We start from the raw sequence: 21,327 nt of genomic DNA, 5'->3' as shown, positions 1-21,327 counted from the left end.
GAGCATGTAGCCCATCATCAGAAGAAAAAGGAAAGAGAAACGTATGCATTGGGTAACCTTGTACCCCATCATCTGACATCAACAGGCGGAGCTTAATTCACCATGACACCCGCATTGAAAACCAAAGATTAATATCCCCCCATACAACCCTAGTATAAGGAAAAAATCAAAGGGGAATATAATTAGAAAAGAAGAAATTAGGACTCTGTTTCACTTCGTCTATCACAGAAATGGCATAAAGCAGAGTTGGCCTGGGCACCAAAAAGAAGGGTGCCATCAAAGGGCATATTGGCAAAGGCAGCTTGGACTGCTTCTAAAAAATCTGAGGTCTGTAACCAGGCACAATCTCGTAGTGCCACAGAGGATGCCATGGCCCGACCTACCGAATCAGTAGTATCCATGCCACATCTAATAATCAGCTTAGCTGTCTGGTGCTCATCCCTAATCAGCTGATCAAGATTAGGTTGGAGGCCATCCGGAAGTGTTGGCAACATCCTCTGCAAGAAATCTGACAAAACGGGAGAAAAATGTCCAAGAACACAAGACGTGTTAATGGACCTACGGCAGAACTAGTTGAGGAAAAACATGTCTGCCACACAAATCTTGCCTCCTAGACCCTCTTTCCGATTGAGCATTAGGCAGAGAATCCATATTCTGAGAGGTGGACGCAGCCTATACCACGAGACTATGAGAGGTAGGATGCCTGAGGAGACAAGCTGGATCTCCAGGAGCAGGCAGGTGCCTGCGAGATATAGCATGATACAACGCAACCCCCATATCAGGCTTAGCCCTAGTACTGAACAATATGTCGTTCAGGTCCTCACTGTACGGGAGAAGAGGCTCCACCCCTGTCTGACCCTGATAAAGCACATCAATCAGGGGATCAGTAAATTTTTCCACCATCAGAGAGACAACTCCAAAACCATAGCCACCCTCCTAAGCATGTCTGCAAAGAAGGAACTCAATTCAGTAGCAAGGCTAGGAGGGGAAAGAAGTCCCAAAGCCGATGACGACTCCAGTCCACTAGCCTCCCTAAGTGCAGACAACCCACTCTATTCCAAAAGAGGTAGAATGACCTCAGCCATGGACTGCAAAAGCCCCAATTCCTCAATGTCACCATGAGAGGCAAGTGGGAAGACAATATTCCCCAGGGATGACTCCATCAAATGTGTGCCTGGCATCATCCGATGCTGAGATGACGACACATGGATGTCGATAGAAGGAGATGGAATAACCTTGATTGGCACATCCACGTTGTTGCCAGAGTTGGCTGACCAAGGACAGATGCCGAAGGTGGAGACCCCGAATGGCTGTGCACCGGCGTGGAAGCAGAGCCAGCTGACCTAACAACTCCATAGGCCCAACCGCCGCTGAGGGCGAACCCACCGATGTGGCTTCACTCACCTCCTTGGGGCCCGGCGGTGCTCCAGAGGAAGGTAGGGGTCATAGATGAGATGTAGAGAGTTATAGTACTCCTCCATCTGGGCCATCGATGCCTCAGCTCCCAGAAAGATGGGGAGGTGTGGGGTGGGGCGGGGTCGTGTACAGCCTCCTCTACCGTCAGGTGAGACGAACCGTGTCAGACGGAGTCTCCACATGGCAAAGTCGGGTGGTGTCGTTACCTCAAGCACCTGCGCTTACCGTGGGACGTCGAAGGAGCGCAACGTCCCTGGGATCGGCTCCGGCTCCTGCAACGGCCCCATGAACGGACCTCCAAATGGGAAGAAGAAGACCAAGGCAGTGAAGTCTCGGAGGACATCAGCAGACGCGCTGCCAGGAGTTTCATACGGCGTTCCATGAGCACCTTCAGCTTCAGCTTCTGGCAGGAGAGCAAACCTTGGAGTCGTGGTGTTCTCCCAAACACCACATACAAACAGAATGCGGGTCTGTAGCGGACATCAGTCGCACACAAGACCGACGAGGCTTAAAGCCTGATGACATGTGAAAAATGTACACTGTTCCCAACCGCCAAAAACTGTCGAAGTAGGCCAGAAAAAGCTGCCTGAGGAACCGCTTCTCCGGATCCGCGTTGTAGTGTGGAAAAGAAGAAATTGACGTCTGCGCGCTGAAGGGGACTTATATGACAGAGTCATACAGAGCTGTCCCCTGGCGCGCAGAGGTACTACTAAAAAATTTCCGGATCCAGTCCGACTCCTGGGGAGAATTCAAAAGTTAAGGAATCTGAGGCTAGATGTCTTTATCAGATTCACCAAATCCCAAATGAAACAAGACAGAAAGTCGCAGGTGAATGGGCAGGGTTTGCTGTGGGGAAGATGTACAAGAGATGGATGTGGGTACTGGTTTAGGACTGCTGGCTGTGTTGATCATTGCATATTATTGCAGATTGATGTATTATGTAGGAAAACTGTCTATGAGGGGGTGGTTCAATAGCTCAAACTGCAGGGTTTAGTGTAGAAGTGTTCATTGTCATGGATGATGAATTACAGCTGACTTTGGAGGTTGGAGCAGGAAAGCTTGCTTTGTTGAAGGTGTAGAGGCACAATGTGGTTGAAGTGGCAGGAGTGTATGCTGCAGTGGAAAGTGTGGAAAAGTTGAATTAGGGGATGTAAAAGAGGTGACTGTGGAGTTTAATGTAGAAGTACTGGTATGGGGATGGCGTATGAGATGAGTGATTAACTGCAGGATTCAAGGAAATCACAGTAATGCATGTGACTGCAATTGTGACAGAGCACTGGCAGTGAGGCGTTGTTTACAAGCAATGCTTAGGAAGGGTAATTTAGGAGCGCTGATAGTGTACTAGTGTTGTTATGTTGTAGAAATTCTGGATGTGGGGATCGGGTAGGGATTGTGGAAATGCTGTAGAAGATAATGCTGGATGGGTTGCAGAAGTTGAGGAAATAACTATGATACCTTCATAGCACCACAGTTTCTTTTACCTGGCCCTCCAAGTTCTGAATGGCCCCTGGCCCCTCTGACTCAGGCACGACTGATTCTGCTGTCTTCCCTGTGATGGACGTCTAGAGAGAAAGAACAGAGTTACAGCTTTCAACTGCACCACTAGCCGGGTCACTCAAAAAGTACTATTTGAGCAAGAATAAAAAACGCATCAGAGTGGAGGAAACCGACCTGGACCACACAAGGTCAGCTCCACGTGGACTAAATTGATCACCTTCACTGCACAATATTTTTAATCCTCAACAGATTAACCAGAAATCGTTGACATAAGACGTGTCCTGGGGAACTTACATAGCACCCAAGAGGCTACAATGAGGCATGGACCTCATTCCTTTAGCCTCTGTGCACAAGCAATGGAGGGATTTGGGCACGGGTATAACAGAGATCCAGCTACTCCCTGAGAGAAAAACAAAACATTTGTTTGTACCTTTCACTGTGGTCTGTACTTAGCAGAGAAGTATGCACATCTTCTTCAGTTCAAGAACGCTTATATTTATCTGAATATTCTGTACCATTGTAGAAATACAGATGTGAGTAAACTACTAGACAACAAGTGCACACTGGTAGTATATGTTAAGAACAACATTGACAAAGCTGATCATTTTGCTTTTCGCATAGTTACGCAAACAAAGTTTCTCTGACATGCACAGGCAGCGGTGAACTTTGCTATTGGCGGAGTGTAAAGAGCTGCCAGAAATTCTGCCAAGCAAGCATCAAAGCAAGCAAGCCCAATTCCATAATGCAGACTCTGGGGGTGGGTTCTGTCCCCTGGAACATATGCAAAAGATTACCATAAATTCTGCATTTTACAGCACAATTTACAAATAAATTGACTAAATATTAACAGGCTTTACAGATAGTGCTTATGAAATATTATGATTCTTTCTTTGTGTGCGAAATACGTATGGTCAACACACAAAGTGATGAAAGGAATGCTTCAATCAATCGGAGCTACTGGCAATCGCTCAGAGCGGCATTCCAGACCACTGTTTTTCATACAGTGTGCCATTATAGATAGAGAGTACCCATATGAAAGAATTGGAGCTCCTCCAAAATACTTCCAGACCAGATCTCCTCCAGACGGGGTTTCAAGCACACTCTGACCGATTTACTGTTAGCAATCCAATAATAGCTTAAAAAAAACTGCTGACAAGCTGAAGAAGGCTGTGGATGAATAGCAAGAGTTTATTGACAGTGGGAAACCAAGTCCACTACTGCTCTGGGACACACTGAAGGGGCCTCTAGGAGTCATGGGGTTGATGAGGCACTAGCTGATGCATCTGCATACTTTGGGGTGTTACTTCACTTGATATACTATAAGCAGCATTTCAAGCCTCCATCCTGAAACCTACCCGCTACTTTTAGTTGAAGACAAACAAGTTCCCAGAAACAGGCACCCAGAAATGCAAGCATCAGCAGTTCCAAAACTGGTAGCACATACTCTCTTACTAGTGAGTAATTCAAAAACACCATGAGCTGAATCTACTAGAATGCAATGGAAAAACTGATGCAGACTTGCTGGCAGTGTGCAAAACAAAAACGGACCCAAGGCCCCAAAAAAGGTGGAGTGTTAGAAGGAGTCCATCCCTGAGTCTAACTAAAAAAAGGAGAAATAATGTAGTCTTGGGCAGCTGGTGACACATGGTTACAGACAGGTCTAGGCATGCATGGGGTTGCCTACACTGGGTTCCATCACAAAATTCTCTGAGTGACATCTGTTTAGGAGAAGGTGTTTCCTGGTCTCGCCTGTTGTCCAGATATTTCCCAACCGACTACGAACCAAAAATGACAGGATACCCGTTTTTCTCACCTTGCGCACCATGTCCTTTGGGGCCTTGTCCTCTTTTTGAGCTCTACTAGGGGGTCCTTTGGCATGAGGGGAGCCTATTCCTGGAGGGGCAACCCCCAGTCTACTGGCCAAGCTGGTGCGACGTAGAATATCACGCATGACACTTGTATGGCATTTTGTCTAAAACAAAAATGAGAGAAAATGTGTAAAACAAAGCTACAACAAAAGAAAGATCAATGATAATAAAGGAAATATAGGACCAAACAAAGTTAGAAAGAAAAGCTGGGAAAAGAGAAAAAACAAGGGGAAAGAAGTGAACAACTGGCCCGTGAAAACAAAATAATAAGACAAAGACAAGGAGAAAACTAAAAATTGTATAAAATACAGAAAAAAGAAAGGAAAATAAAAGAAAGAAGAAAGGGAATTAATCTGGTAATGGAAGATTGAGAATAAAGAAATAGGAAATCAGACCTACAAAAACTAAAAAAGAACATTAAGAAAAATGGAATTAAAGAGAAATAAGCAAAGAACAAGAAAATAAGAGCTATACAGTGAGAAACTAATGGTGGCATAATGATTCTTCTAGAGGGCACCAACACAAGACCACATAAGCAAATACCAAGAGGCATGCCTGGAAGTAGGAGAGTAACATCTAAGTCTCTTACCTTTGCCAGGACCTCAGATTCATTGAAAGCTTGAATACGAAAAGCTCCCCGCAACCTCTTCACCCCAGGATAAAGAAGGGGCACCAGGTTCACAAAGGCCACACCATGGAAGGCAATTGGAATTTCCTCTTCGGACTAGAGAAGCAAAGGGTAAATGGAATTGCTAAGGACATATATGCTTGTCCACACTGGCTGGGGCATGGAGGAATACATTTTTCCTCATAGTTAAGGAATACTAACCTGGATCTGGAACCTGTAGGAGTGTGGTGGATGCTCACCTTGTCAGCTTTTCCAGCTTTGCCTTTGGTAGTGCCGGCGAGTGGCACCCTCATAATCTCAACAGGCCAAAACCGGCTCTCAGCAATACGCTTCTGTAAACTGCAAGAGAAAGGAAGATGAAAGTGCTGGAGAGGTACCAAAACATCTTCTTTTACTGATTGTACCCACATTAAGAGCAACAATTTGCCTGAAGGTACTTTTTAATGTGATCTTTTAGGTTCAGAGGTCATTGATTTAACATCTGAAGAAACAAACTGGATTTTATTCTGCAAAGATTTGCTACCTGTGAGAAGGTGGCCTGATATACGATGTCCAATAGTTCTAGTGGGCACCTTGTATCAGTCCATAGGTGATAGGTTAAAGACAACCTTTATTGAAAGCTATCCTAGGGGTAGCTACGGAGAGCAGCCTTCAGGCTAAGTCTTGAAGGAATGTAAAGCAGCTTGTTTTGCCAGTCTATAATCTCTTGAATGATCAAATGAAAAGACAACCACACCAGGTATATATTTAAAATATATGTATTTAGGTTAGCACACACCCCTCTAGTCTCTTTATGAGACTGGAGTTCGAAGTACTTAGTTTACAAGTAAGCAAGCATCAGTAAAAGCACAAATACATGTTTGGGCCCTAGGGGCGTACCAAACCATATACCAAAAAAGTGGCATAAGAACCATGACTGGAATAGGCACTAGGCCTATTGCCTCTAGAATCGCTGGGACCCCAAGGAACCACCCAATGTAGTGACACGGGGACCCACGGGGACTGTATACAGTGTGTAAACACAACCGCGGGTTCCTATTATCTTCTATGGGCAATGTCACGGTTGGAATTTGAAAGATTAGGGACACTTCTAATCAAGTCAGGACCAAACCCTTTTGGACTTAAGAAGTTCTAGGGCTAGCACCGACGAGAGCACCGGAGTACTCGAGTTACCTCACCCAGGGAAGCCGGGTGCATAGGTGTCTTTTGGTGTCGGGTCGCGTCGTCGATTTCAATGGAAGCCTGCACAGAACTGCTGCTGCCGTGAAGAGGAGAAGTGTCCGGAGAGATCCAAGCCTGGATCTGTGATGTAAGGAACCTGAAAGCTGAGGGGACAGAGTCTGGGTCACTTGCCAGTGACCTAGGGCAGGATGGACCAATGCCCACAGATGTCGGGTGCTTCAGGTGAGTTGATGGGTGTCTTGACTCTTCAGCCACGAGGTCCAGGAGGCATGGACGAAGTCCACGAGCCGGATTCGAGCTGTCCCACGAAGTTTGTCGAGAGCTGCGGTGTCGGCGACCAGAATGGACCCAACAAGTCTTGGCAACGGCAAGTCACTAGAATTCAGAGAAAGGACTACGGTGCAGACCAGCAAGGTCTGAAGGACTCACCCAGGAAGGGTAAGTGAGGGCACGTCTGGAGCAACCAGGTAAGCCCAGTCAGAAAAGGAGTCGCCTTCGTGGGGACCTGCTAGCCAACGGGCTAGTAATCGCGAAGGAGCCTCGAGCAGTCGCACTTGAAGCTGGCCCACGGGTCACTCGTGGAGTGGAGCCCAACAATCTTCGGTGCAGGAGGTACTCAAGGCTGGGGCTACTCGGAGCCCAAAGCACAACTTCGAGGAGGACCAGGAAGATAGTGTTGCTTCAAAAGTTCATGGTGCCCAGGGGTCACGGTTCCACGTCACCCACGATAGCCACGGGCCTCAGCTTTGCTGTGGACTCAGGGTAGCCTCGGGGAAGTCTGGAAATCCACCTCTGGAGATGCAGAGACTTCGGCGTCCGGCGGGAGCTTCAGAATTGCAGACCGGTCAGTTGCTTCTTTGGTGCCTGCCAAGCAGGGGAGTCACTCCTTGACCCCAAGGGAGATCTCTTCAGTCTTCTAGTCAGGAAAGAACGTCTGTACATTGCAGAGTTTCGTCCAGGGTAATCTAAAGTCCTAGGGACTGGATTCCTATACTTATAGTGAGCTTAGGGGATGGACTAACTCTAAGGCCCCACCTATGGGTGGGCCAGGAAAGAGGGGTGGTTACACCCATTTCCTTTGTCCAGTTTCACGCCAGAGCAGGGGCAGGTAGCCCCTGCAACCGGTTTGAACTGGAGTATGCGCAGGGACACCAAGTGTGCCCCCAGTGCAGGACTTCAAAGCACCAGAGAGTGCTCCCGCCCAGCCCCAATACACAACAGCCTGTCTGGGGAGGTGGTTACACCTCCCCTCGACAGGAAACCTATTGTCCAGGCCTCCCCTGCCGGAGTTTCGGTCAGCAGCAGGAGGCCAGACCCGTGTCTGTGGCAGAGGCATCCATTTTGTGATGCCAGGGCTCAGGAAAGTCCTACCGGGTTTAGCCAGTGTGAACATGTCATGCCTTTAGAAGGGTGGCATGCTAGCCCCGCCGCCAGAATTGGCGGGGGATAGTATTCCAAAGCGGTTGACACCAAACACGACATGTTTTGATGCAGCCATTCCAAAGTTAGCATTTACCGCGAGGTTATAATGCACTTAAGAGTATATGGTATGGCTGTATCACAGAACAGCCATAAGGAAGTATTTCCGAAAGCTGCAGAGGGGCTCAGCTCATGCTTGGGCACCCTTTCACATAAAACCAAGCACTCTGCCTTCAGGATTGTCAAGGCCTGCCATAGGAGTGGCTTATAGGTTTATATGTGTCTGTATAGGGTAGTGATATAGGGAGCTTATACCTCAGTAAGGGGTGCAAGCACACCCTTACCCAGGCTGCAGTAGCAGACCTGTGGTGTCATTTTGGAGTGCTTCCCAGGGGTGGCATAATATATGCTGCAGCCCCTGCGAGGCCTCTGAGGTACCTATGCCCTAGGTACATAGTATACCATATACTAGGGGCTTACACTCCAGAAACCAATTAGATATGTACCTAATGTACATGCAAACCATTTTAGAGAGGAAGCAGCTAGGCTGTGGTCCTGATTAGCAGGGTCACAACAAGACTACGGTCGAAAAACAGTGAAACACCAGCAAAAAGTGGGGGTACCCCTGTGAAACAGATCCTACTCTCCTACACAACCGCCCCCCCCCCCAACGCAGGGACATTAAACTAACCTTGACCACTTGAGTCTTCATGTTCTGTGGAAATACCTAGAGAGTCCATCTGCATTGGCATGGTTACTTCCAGGTCCATGTTCCACTGTAAAGTCCACCCCCTGTAGCGAAATGGACCACCTAAGCAGTTTGGGGTTTCACCCTTCATTTGTTTTAGCCATAAGAGGGGCTTATGGTCTGTCTTAACAAGGAAGTAAGTACCAAACAAGTATGGCCTCAACTTCTTCAGAGCCCAAACTACAGCAAAGGCCTCCCTCTCAATGGCTGACCAACGTTTCTCTCTAGGGGTCAGCCTTCTGCTTATGAAAGCTACTGGCTGATCCTGACCTTCTTCATTCAATTGTGACAGTACAGCCCCAACCCCCAATTCAGATGCATCAGTTTGAACAATGAACTTCTTGGAGTAGTCAGGACTCTGCAGAATGGGAGCAGTACACATGGCCTGCTTCAGGTCATCAAATGCCTTTTGACAGCTAGCTGTCCACTGAACCTTTTTGGGCATTTTCTTTGAAGTTAAGTCATTCAAGGGTGTCACTATTGATCCATACCCTTTGACAAATCTCCTATAGTACCCAGTCAGGCCTAAGAAGGCTCTCACCTGAGTCTGGGTAGTTGGAGCAGTCGATTCCATTATGGTCTGGATCTTGTTCTGCAGTGGTTGAACCTGGCCTCCATCTACAAGGTGACCCAGGTACACAACCTGACTCTGCCCTATCTGGCACTTAGAAGCCTTGATAGTTAGGCCTGCTTTTTGCAGGGCCTCCAAAACATTCCTTAGGTGGACCAGGTGATCCTCGCAGGTGGAGCTAAAGACAACAATATCATCTAGATATGCTGCACTAAAGGCTTCCAGGACTGTGAGAACTGTATTCACCAACCTTTGGAAAGTGGCAGGTGCATTCTTCAAACCAAAGGGCATAACCACAAACTGATAGTGCCCACTAGGGGTAGAAAATGCTGTCTTTGGCTTTGCATCATCAGCTAGTCTGATCTGCCAGTAGCCAGCTGTCAAGTCAAATATGCTAAGGTACTTGGCTGAGGCCAAAGTATCTATAAGATCATCTGCCCTTGGTATTGGATGGGCATCAGTCCTAGTGACGGCATTGAGACCCCTGTAGTCCACACAAAACCTCATCTCTCGTTTTCCACCACTGGTGTGAGGTTTTGGCACAAGGACCACTGGACTAGCCCACGGGCTATCTGAGGGTTCAATCACACCCAAATCCAATATTTTCTGAACTTCTGTCCTGATACAGTCCCTGACATGGTCAGGTTGCCTATAAATCTTATTTTTAATAGGCAGACTGTCCCCAGTGTCCACTTCATGAGTGCACCAGGTAGTCTGACTTGGAGTCAGTGAGAACATGTGGTGGTACTGATTGAGAACCTGTCTGCAATCAGTTTGCTGCTGGGCAGTGAGGCTGCCTGTCAAGGCTACACCATCCACTGACCCATCATCAGGGTTCTGTGAGAGGAGGTCAGGCAGTGGGTCACTCTCTTCCTCCTGTCCCTCATCAGTTGCCATGAGCAAGCCCATGTCAGCCCTGTCCACATATGGCTTTAGCCTGTTGATATGGAGAACCCTATGGGGACTCCTGGGAGTTCCTAGGTCCACTCCACTTGTCCTGGAGAGCTGCTGGGGCCACAGGCTCCAACACCCACACTTTCTGTCCTGGCTGATAAACAGTCAGCACAACCTTTTGGTCATGCCAGGTTTTTTGCAGTTCCTGGCTAGCCTCAATGTTTTTGTTTGCCTTTTTCATGTACTCAGCCATCCTGGAGCGGAGACCAAGTACATAGTCCACTATGTCTTGCTTTGGGGGCTTGAGATGTAACTCCCATCCTTCCTTCACCAAACACAATGGACCCCTGACAGGATGACCAAACAGAAGTTAAAATGGGCTGTAGCCAACCCCCTTCTGAGGCACCTCCATGTATGCAAATACAAGGCAGGGCAAGAGAAGGACCCATTTTCGCCTAAGCTTCTCTGGGAGTCCTTTGATCATACCTAGGATGTCCGGATTTCGGTTAAAACCGACTCTACACGAGATTACCCTACCAATTGCAAATCAGCTGACCCGGTTTAAACCGAGTATCGCTGAATTTTTCAAATTGGATTAATCACTTGGCCAGTTGCACCTTTTGGCCACTTGAGGGAGCCAAAGCAGTACAATCCAGCATCCGAGCTAGGCATCGGTAATTCCAATGAAACGCTTGGACCAGATTACCAGATCACTGTAAATGATGGAGTTTATGCAAGCACAATTACTTCTAGAACAATTTCAAATAAGTGGTAACATTTTCCAGAAAACAAAATTCAGTAATGGCGAATAAAAAGAAACATGTTATCGTATTTCCACAGAGTCTAGTAAAGGAATAAGGGTTTAGGAAGAGGACAGACGCAGAAGAAACGTTGAGAAGCTTTCAATGACAACGCTCTCTTGATTCTTTTAATGATTTGGAAGAGACGGTCCTAAACCTAAAACAAAATTGTATTTGCATTGCACAAGTAGACTTACAGAAAAGTATTTTCTCTACTGTTGTATCCGGATCCTTCATTCACTGCTGCTGTGTGGGCCAGAGAGTGCTACTGTTCAGAGTGAAAGAAGTGTTGTGCTGCATTGTGTTCAGCAATACTTGTGTGTGACGCAGATTCCACGGGTATCCTCTCCCCGCCTTCTTTTTGATGTTCTCTCCTACTAGTCTGCGTTCCAGAGGCGCAACTAGAGCCACATTTCGGGGGGGGGGCTGAGCAAAAATTTCGGGGGGGGCTGAACTTTAAGCAATAGGCAGAGTGGAGCTGCAGGGGCTCTTAGAAGGGGTGAAACAACAGCGAGGCCTCATTAACGTGCAAATGGTCTTTTAAAGACTTGTGAAGTGCTCAGGTGCGGCTGCTTTTTTGCCCGGGAAGATGTCTCATCCCGGGCTGCCACACACGACGGGGGGGGCTGAAGCCCTTTGAGTCCAATGGATGTTGCGCGCCTGCTGTGTTCCCACCTTTGGATTTGTGGAGATGTGGATGGGGCCACTCCCGCCATTTTGCTGCTCCGGTTCAGTTTGCCTCAGCCTCCTGCTGTAACAACTCATCTTCACAACTTCCGAAATCATTTCCCGAAAAAGCAGGGGGCCCGTGCGCCTCTTCCGGGACGGGGGTGACTTCTCGGCGCCGGGACGTCACTCTACATTAGTGTCTTGTGAGCTGCGTTCCTGGCAGCGGATTCAGCAGGAAGACGTAAGTGCCCCCAGCTGCGGCTTCAGTGCAAGCAGCACACCTTCGGCTTCTTGTGGGTTTCTGTTGTATAAATACTATGGCAGGTGCTTTCTTCTTCCTCGCTTTCTTTGCAGAATTTCTCATTCCTAAGCACTACTTTTGCAACTATGGAAACAGCTTCTCACTTTATTTTTTCCGGTCGCTTACAATCTCTTCGGTCCTAGCGCACACAGTGTTCACAGCACGTGACTGACAGGGCCGCGCCTTAGTGTAAGGTTACCCGATGTACTCATGGCACCGGGGACATTGTTCTCCTCTCTTGGATGTAGTTCAGCAACCTAATGCATTCTGGGACGTGTAGTCCTCATTCACGTCCGTGGAACTAACGTACCAGAACGCAGAACGCAGAAAAAGGGCCCAGGCCTGGAGAACAGCATTTTTGGTGACCTGGGTCCTTGTGCATAACGCGAGACAACTCCTGAGGTCCTTTGTAATGGACCAGACTCCAGGGTGTGGAGGAGAGGAGACAGAAGCCTTCTGCTCCAGGGTTGCCTGGTGACCCTGGGGTTCCAGATGCTCCTGGTCTGTCAGTTACCTTAGGGAGAAGGGGTATTCTGTGGGCCCTGCCTGTGACCGTGGGGGAAGAGGAGCTTTTGTTGTCTGCTGTCTGTTTTACTGAGGCCGGCCGCACCTGAGTACTTCACAGGTCTTTGAAAAGACCATTTACTTAACAAGGATTTGTTGTTTTTCATAAAGGAGTGGGCGCGGGGGGGCACTGGAGAAAGAGGCGGCACGCTCTAGTTTCTTTCTTGTTTTTTAAATGGGCTGTATATTTGCTATTATCTCCAAATTATGAGCGTCCATGACCTATTCTGCCTATAAATAATGGAGACTGGAGAAGGAGTGTAGCAGTTGTAAGACATCCTTCAGAACAGTAGCCTCATTACCATGGAGTTAGAATACTATTTAAAGAGACACCGAATGTACAATGCTCGGATTCGGACTTCCACCCCCCCCCCTCCACCCGCCACCCACACAACAGGATTGGCTGCTTCATCTCTGGCCTCGCTGACAAACTACCAAGTTAAATGTCTAAAAAAAAAAAAAAAAACCTTGGCAAGACTATCTGAAATGTTGACAAGTGCGAAAAAGTGCAAACTGACTTTTAATGCATCAGTTTTTCAAGCAACACATTCCTCGCAGTTATGTAATTACACCGTTTTTTTCCTCAGTCCAATTCATTTCTCTTCTCCTAATGACAGGCTGACCTCGAGTCATAAAACCGTTTGCTTGCGCCCTCTTGCCCGTGTTTGTGTAAATGATGTGACAATACCTGGGCTGTTTATCTTGGCGAGTTTAAAAAAACACAACTATCTGATCACCCTGCACTGTACATTCCCGGCATACACATTTACTCAAACCCCTGAAAAAATACAGATGTCTCACGAGCCACACTCGAACTCTGTGTAAACAGTGACCTGTGGGCAGGGGGGTGTGGCTTGTACCGTGCACAGAAAGCACAAGGCGAGGGGAGCACAGCCGGACTAGGTCGTAGCGCCTTTCCTTCAAAACGAATGGCTTTACGAATCGCTTTACTATTGATACCAGCAGAGGACCAACAGGTACATTCTTGAGCAGCTCAGAAAATTGAGAGCCGCTTCCAGAAAAACGTGGTGACAAAGAGGTGTGAATTGCTGCAGGGCCAACCTAACTATTGCGTCGAGTAATGTTATTTATAAAAGGCAAGAAGACAATTCAGTGTGTTTTTTGCGCACACATATAGTTCTTTTCTGTTAATATTGTTATAGCAGAATGCTTATGAAAAGCAGCTTCTTTGGAGGAAATTGGTTTTACCTTTGACCGTTTTTATGGTTTATGGTCTTGGATAAGTGTTATTTTCATTGTGTAGTGGTTGTGCAGCTTTTAAGAGTCTGCGGTGCATCATTTCTGTGGGAATTACACTTCTACTATGCTGAACCATAGAAAATACTTCGCAACTCCCACCCTCTTTTGGAGGGAATCCCACTTCTTGGATTAATCTTCACCGTCCAAAACGAGTAAAATGCCGCCCATCAATTTCATTGACCTCTCCTGACCTGGTAACCTTCTGCACATTACATAAATGAGTCCATCCTCCATGATTTCAGTGTGCTCACCCTCTAAAACGAGTCTTTCGAGTCTAAGGGCGAAGAGGTGTTCAGAGGTAGACAAAAGAGATAGAGTGGTGAGGGTGTACAAATGAGCAGCAGGTGCCAAAGCTAATTCCACGAGAATTGTGCAAATCCAGCTGCTTTCATTTTATTGCTGTAGAATTAACGATCTATGAGGAATTATACACAGTTCAAAAGTCTCTTTATAATCCTACAAACATCTACATGTTCTCCATGCATCTCTGCATTAAGTGTTAACAAATATGGTAATACACTGCCTCTTTCTCCCAAGCATACTGATCCCTTCCAAAACATAAATAAAAGGCTTTGTCATTTAGAATGCCAATAGCTTAAACTCGCATAAATGTGAGATCTATTGCATTGCAAATGCTTGTTAAATCTGAGCTACAGAATCAAAGGACAATGGAATTTTTTTAATGACTGTATTAAGCTTCTGACATGTAGAGCAGTATACAATTTCCGAAGAAAAATTGAAAAATCAATCATAAAAGCAAAGCATTCCATAAACACCGGCAAAACACTGTTTCATTTGTTTCTTATGGCGCGAAAATGAGTAAACACTGAAAAGCACTGTTTTTTTGAGGTATGAAAATCACTGGAAAACACTGAAAAAACACCACCAGAATTTACCAAAAATAGAAACTGAAAACAGGAAAGCCTAATCATACCCTTTAAGGTTTTGTTGAATCTCTCAACTAAACAATTGCATTGTGGGTGATAGGGTGTGTTGAATTTGTAGTTCACTCCACACACCTTCCACATAGCAGTTAAGTAACTTGCCATGAAGTTTGCACCCCTGTCAGATACTACCTCCTTTGGAAAACCTACTCTTGAGAACAAACTCAAGAGAGCTCTTGCCACTACAGGTGCTATAGTGGTCCTTAGGGGAATTGCTTCTGGATACCTGGTGGCATGATCCACTACCACCAGTATAAATCTGTGCCCAGATGCTGTTTGGGGATCCATGGGACCAACAATGTCAATCCCTACCCTTTCAAAGGGCACCCCCACCACAGGTAGTGGTATCAGGGGGGCCTTTGTAGTGCCACCTGCTTTGCCACTGGCTTGGCAGGTTACACAGGAGCGACAAAACTCCTTTGTGTCTTCAGACATGTGTGGCCAGTGAAAGTGAGGAACAATTCTGTCCCAAGTCTTGTTCTGGCCTAGGTGTCCTACTAGGGGAATATCATGGGCTAGTGTCAATAAGAAACCCCTAAACTTCAGAGGTATAACCAACCTCCTGGATGCACCAGGCTTGGGGTCTCTACTCTCTGAGTATAGGAGTCTATCATCCCAATAAACTTTATGGGTGCCACAAGCATTCCCAGCAGCCTCATCAGCAGCTTGCTGTCTGAGGGTATAAAGAGAGGGGCAGGTTTTCTGCTCCTGGCTCAGATCAGACCTGGAAGGGCCCCCTGTCCCCAAGAAATCAACCTGGTCAGGCTCAAGCTCCTCTGGAACAGTTCCTTCTGCAGGCTCAAGATCATCTCCCTGAGGAGACTGATCAGTATCCTGAGACAGGTGGGAAGGCTCTGCCTTAACCCTACTGCTCCTCCTCTTGTGAGGCACCTGGTCCAATATTCCAGAATCCAGGGCCTGGCCAGCTTTTGACATTTTTGCCTGTGACCTGGTCACAGCAAAGACATGTGCAGGGATCCCTAACATTTCTGCATGTGTCCTGAGCTCCACTTCAGCCCACGCTGAAGTTTCCAGATCATTGCCAAGCAAGCACTGTACTGGTAGGTCCGCACTTACCACAACCTTCTTAAGGCCAGTTGCCCCTCCCCAGGAGAAGTTAACAATTGCCAGAGAATGGTCTGTTCTGACATTGCTAACATTGGTCACTTGGTACATTTCACCAAGTATAATCTGCCCAGGATCCACAAGATCTTTTATCACCATGGTGACACTTGCTCCTGTGTCCCTGAATGCCCAAGCTTCTACTCCATTAATTAAAGGCTGCTGTCTGTATTTGCCCAAGTTACTGGGACTCACAAAGGGGGACATATCCATGCCCCCATCACTGACAAGCACAGCCTGAGTTGGTACTCTGACTAGGCCAGAGTCCATCTCAGAACCCAGGGTCAACCCTACTACACCCTTATTCTGTGTATTCCGACCACCAATTGTAACTCCACTAGGGGGAGCAGGTGCCCTAGGGGCATTAGTGGGGGCTGGAGTATTTTCTTTGGCCTTGGTGCAGTCACTAGTCCAGTGAGTTTTCTGTTTACAGATTTTGCACCAAGGTTTATTTTGGCCTTTACCCATTCCTGACTTTGAATCCCCACCTGAAGAAGATTTTTGGGGCCCTTGAGAAGACTTCTGGTCTTTACCCTTGTCCCCACCCTTGTCGGAGTTTTTGGAATCTTGCTTCTTTGGGTCACCACCTTGGTTCTGTACCTTCTGCCTCACCCTGGTTCTGACCCATCTGTCTGCCTTCTTTCCCAAATCTTGGGGAGAGGTCAGATCCGAGTCTACCAGGTACTGGTGCAACAGCTGATTTTGACAGTTATTAAGATTCTGCTCCCTCATTATAAGATTATACAATCCTTTGAAGTCACACACTTTACTGCCCAATAACCAACCTTCCAGAGCCTTAGCAGCACAGTCAACAAAGTCAACCCAGTCCTGATTTTGAACCTTTTGAGTGTCTCTGAACTTTAACCTGTATTGTTCAGTGGTTAGGTCAAACTCATCTATTAGAGCAATTTTCAAGACTTTGTAGTCATCATCATCCTCTTCTCTTACAGTGAGGAGCTTGTCTCTACCTTTGTCTGCAAAGGAGAGCCATAAGATTGCTGCCCACTGACCTTGAGGGACCTTCTATACTTTACAGGCCCTCTCCAAGGCAGTTATCCATTTGTGGATGTCATCCCCACTCTGGTAGGAAGGGACAATCTTACTTAGGTTTCTATGGTCATAAGACCTCTCCCTATCTCTAGGGAAATTGCTGCCACCAAGGGACTCTAGTCCCTCCTTTTTACTAGCTCTGTAGAGCTCTAGGGCTTCCCTATCTAAGGCCATCTGCTGCTTTCTGAGGTTGAACTTGTCTTGCTCATACTACAGTAGTCTCTCTCTCCTCTCGTGGGAGGTTTCCCTCCCTCTGTGAGAAGAAACAGAGGTTCCTATAGAGGAGTTAGACTGGATAAATCCCCTTGACAGAGATCTATCCCTTCTAGCCCTGTAGCCAGGCCTACCATGAGGAATAAAGGAAGTGGCATTATTGTCATCCTCCTCATCCTCATCCTGGTGGTCTGTGTTCACCAGAATCTGGTCATTGTCACCAGTCTGGTCAGCATTAGAGATAGGGTCAGGGGAATTGCTACCCCCAGGCCCACTCTCACCTGCTGCCACACCCACACTGTCTATCAAATCAGGCTCACTAGGCCCTGTGATATCATCCAGCTTAAGTATCTTTATGAGATGCTGGGTGGATGGACTTTTGCCTGTCTTCAGCTTCCTATGTAACGATTCCGTCCCAGGTCCAATACTCCTCAGGATTCGAGTTATGCCATAGGGGGTCCACCTCTCGACGTCCCCAACTCCTGCACTAATGGCACGGAAGGTTGGAGCATTCAAGCGAGAAAAGGGAAGGAAGGGAACAGCGGGGAGTAGAACCTTGAAAAGAATAAAACATACAAACACAAACGAAGTATTAAGGCATATAATGCTATGCTCAACAATTCTCGCTAGGGACACCAATTCCTTCTACAACTGTTAGTCTGGTGGTTCTTATTTCCTCTTTGCTAGTACCAATATTGCACCATAATCATACCAACAAATAAACCAGAACCAAGCCCATGCACCTCACATGCAAACATGAACATAGAACAGTGGGAAACTACCGCCCTCCTTGGTTTGCTAATGCCCCGTAAAGAAACTGAGTGAACTTATGTACACCAGGAACCTCCCCTTAGTGCTGTACTAGCCCCGCTTTGGCAAGTCTGCAGAATCTCAGTATGGCACGAAGCGACTAAATTGTTTGCGTTCGTGTGACCACTACTCAGCCGTATTCAATGGCTAGACGCTGGTCAGATACTATCTGACTAGTCTTCTATGGAGTTTCACGATAGTTCGTTGTGGTTGCTGCACCACTCCTTGGACCCAAGCTCACTCAGAGAAAATGAACAATGTACCCCAGCTGATGGTTTCAGTGGAAGAGCGGACAGTACGAGCAGGGTTCCCTGCTGAAGCGCCAAGGCAACAGCGCTCCCTGCCTCGCAAGAAACTGATGCGACCAGCCGGGAGAGTCTCAATAACGAAGGCCTCAGTCCGAGGGGGAAGGCTCTGGCGAGAAATACCTGGCGTGTTTCGCTCCGGGTCCGGAAGCACCAACCACGGCTCTGGCGTTTCACGCTGTCTCGGGGGGGGGGGTAAGCGTCAACGGCCGCTCGCCTCAGCTGACAGACGGCCTAGACGTGCATCTGAAAGGCTGGCGGGGGTGCTTGAAGCGATCGGCGGAGCGAGTTCTCCCACCGGCAGCGTGCAAACGATCCGCAGCTACGGCTCCTTTCTTCACGGAGCGGGTTCGGGAAACGGAACTCGCCAATCAGGAATTACGCACAGCGTCCTGTGTGCGTCGCTTCTCTTTTGTGCCCGCGGCTCCTCCCACTCTATCCCCGGGTATTCTGCGGATCATAGGAAATGCAGGCGCGCGACGCCTGATCCCTGACATCCTAATGGAACATAAGTCCCTTAGCTGAGCAAAGGAGAGATCCTCCTATTTATAGGGAAGGAGCTCACTGGTTCCTGGTAGGCACCCACTGGTTCCTGGCTGGTTAGACATTACTAATGTGGTGTGGTGTATTGCACTACCTACACTAATGTGGCCTAGTAAACTCTCTTGAGTTGTAGAAAGGGTGTGCTATCCATTAACACACAACTCTAAGTTCAGTAGAACTTACTGTAGCTAAACTTGATACTATATGTACCTCAGGTACCTTTAGTGGTTTTCAGTTGACCAATTCAATTGAGATTATCTGGTAAAACAATAGCAAGCTGGAATCCCACACGCTGCACACCAATGTGAGAAGGTGGCCTGATATATGATGTCCACTAGTTCTTGTGGGCACCTTGTATCAGTCCAAACAACCCCTTATGGTGATAGGTTAAAGACAACCTTTAGTGAAAGCTATCCTAGTGGTAGCTATGGAGAGCAGCCTTCAGGCTAAGTCTTGAAGGAATGTAAAGCAGCTTGTTTTACCAGTCTATAATCTCTTGAATAATCAAATGTAAAGACAACCACACCAGGTATATATTTAAAATATATGTATTTAGGTTAACACACACCCCTCTAGTCTCTTTATGAGACTGGAGTTCGAAGTACTTAGTTTACAAGTAAGCAAGCATCAGTAAAAGCACAAATACACGTTTGGGCCCTAGGGGCGTACCAAACCATATACCAAAAAAGTGGTATAAGAACCACAACTGGAATAGGCACTAGGCCTATTGCCTCTAGAATCACTGGGACCCCAAGGAACCACCCTAGGTAGTGACACAGGGGACCCATGGGGACTGTATACAGTGTGTAAACACAACCGCGGGTTCCTATTATCTTCTATGGGCAATGTCGCGGTTGGAATTTTAAAGATTAGGGACACTTCTAATCGAGTCAGGACCAAACCCTTTTGGACTTAAGAAGTTCTAGGGCTAGCACCCACGAGAGCACCGGAGTACACGAGTTACCTCACCCAGGGAAGCCGGGTGCATAGGTGTCTTTTGGTGTCGGGTTGCGTAATCGATTTCAATGGAAGCCTGCACAGAACTGCTGCTGCCGTGAAGAGGAGAAGTGTCTGGAGAGATCCAAGCCTGGATCTGTGATGTAAGGAACCTGAAAGCAGAGGGGACAGAGTCTGGGTCACTTGCCAGTGACCTAGGGCAGGATGGACCAAAGCCCACAGATGTCGGGTGCTTCAGTTGAGTTGATGGGTGACTTGACTCTTCAGCCACGAGGTCCAGGAGGCGTTGACGAAGTCCACGAGCCGGATTCGAGCTGTCCCACGAAGTCTGTCAAGTTCTGCGGTGTCGGCGATCAGAATGGACCCAACAAGCCTTGGCAACGGCAAGTCACTGGAATTCAGAGAAAGGACTGCGGTGCAGACCAGCAAGGTCTGAGGGTCTCACCCAGCAAGGGTAAGTGAGGACACGTCTGGAGCAACTAGGTAAGCCCAGTCAGAAAAGGAGTTGCTTTCGTGGGGACCTGCTAGCCAATGGGCTAGTGATCGCGAAGGAGCCTCGAGCGGTCGCACTTGAAGCTGGCCCACGGGTCACTCATGGAGTGGAGGCCAACAATCTTCGGTGCAGGAGATGCTCAAGGCTGGGCTACTCGGAGCCCAAAGCACAACTTCGAGGAGGACCAGGAAGATAGGGTTGCTGCAAAAGTTCACGGTGTCCAGGCCTCAGCTTTGCTGTGGACTCAGGGTAGCCTCAGGGAAGTCTGGAAATCCACCTCTGGGGATGCAGAGACATCGGCGTCCGGCGGGAGCTTCAGAATTGCAGACCGGACAGTTGCTTCTTTGATGCCTGCCAAGCAGGGGAGTCACTCCTTGACCCCAAGGGAGATCTCTTCAGTCTTCTAGTCAGGATAGAATGTCGAAGGTCCAGGATGTACGTTGCAGAGTTTCGTCCAGGGTAATCTAAAGTCCTAGGGACTGGATTCCTATACTTATAGTGAGTTTAGGGGATGGACTAACTCTAAGGCCCCACCTATGGGTGGGCCAGGAAAGAGGGGTGGTTACACCCATTTCCTTTGTCCAGTTTCGCGCCAGAGCAGGGGCAGGTAGCCCCTGCAACCGGTTTGAACTGGAGTATGCATAGGGACACCAAGTGTGCCCCCAGTGCAGGACTTCAAAGCACCAGAGAGTGCTCCCGCCCAGCCCCAATACACATCAGCCTGTCTGGGGAGGTGGTTACACCTCCCCTCGACAGGAAACCTATTGGCCAGGCCTCCCCTGCCGGAGTTTTGGTTAGCAGCAGGAGGCCAGACCCGTGTCTGTGGCAGAGGCATCCATTTTGAAAGTCCTACCGGGTTTAGTCAGTGTGAACATGTCTCTTCCTCTAGAAGGGTGGCATGCTACCCCCGCTGCCAGAATTGGCGGGGGGTGGGGGGTAGAATTCCAAAGCTTTTGACACCAAACACAACATGTTTTGATGCAGCCATCCCAAAGCTAGCATTTACCGCGAGGTTATAATGCACTTAAGAGTATATGGTATGGCTGTATCACAGAACAGCCATAAGGAAGTAT

At 47.8% G+C, this 21,327-nt stretch overlaps 1 protein-coding gene across 2 annotated transcripts in view; it reads right to left on the bottom strand.

Moving 5' to 3' along the window:
• The window catches only part of CFAP70 (cilia and flagella associated protein 70), a 960,887-nt gene that overhangs the window by 484,189 nt on the left and 455,371 nt on the right, over positions 1–21,327 (bottom strand). For both annotated transcript variants that reach the window (XM_085628140.1, XM_085628139.1), the window contains exons 9-12: positions 5,649–5,748; positions 5,371–5,505; positions 4,727–4,885; positions 2,898–2,978 (exon numbers count right to left, since the gene is read on the bottom strand). In XM_085628140.1, coding sequence (XP_085484266.1) covers positions 2,898–2,978; positions 4,727–4,885; positions 5,371–5,505; positions 5,649–5,748 — 475 coding nt within the window. The remainder of the gene's footprint in view (positions 1–2,897; positions 2,979–4,726; positions 4,886–5,370; positions 5,506–5,648; positions 5,749–21,327) is intronic.

Source organism: Triturus cristatus, chromosome 10, assembly GCF_964204655.1.
Source record: "Triturus cristatus chromosome 10, aTriCri1.1, whole genome shotgun sequence".
Taxonomy (NCBI): domain Eukaryota; kingdom Metazoa; phylum Chordata; class Amphibia; order Caudata; family Salamandridae; genus Triturus; species Triturus cristatus.
The sequence above is the reverse complement of the archived record's forward strand: the minus strand, read 5'-3'. Positions and strand labels throughout refer to the sequence as shown.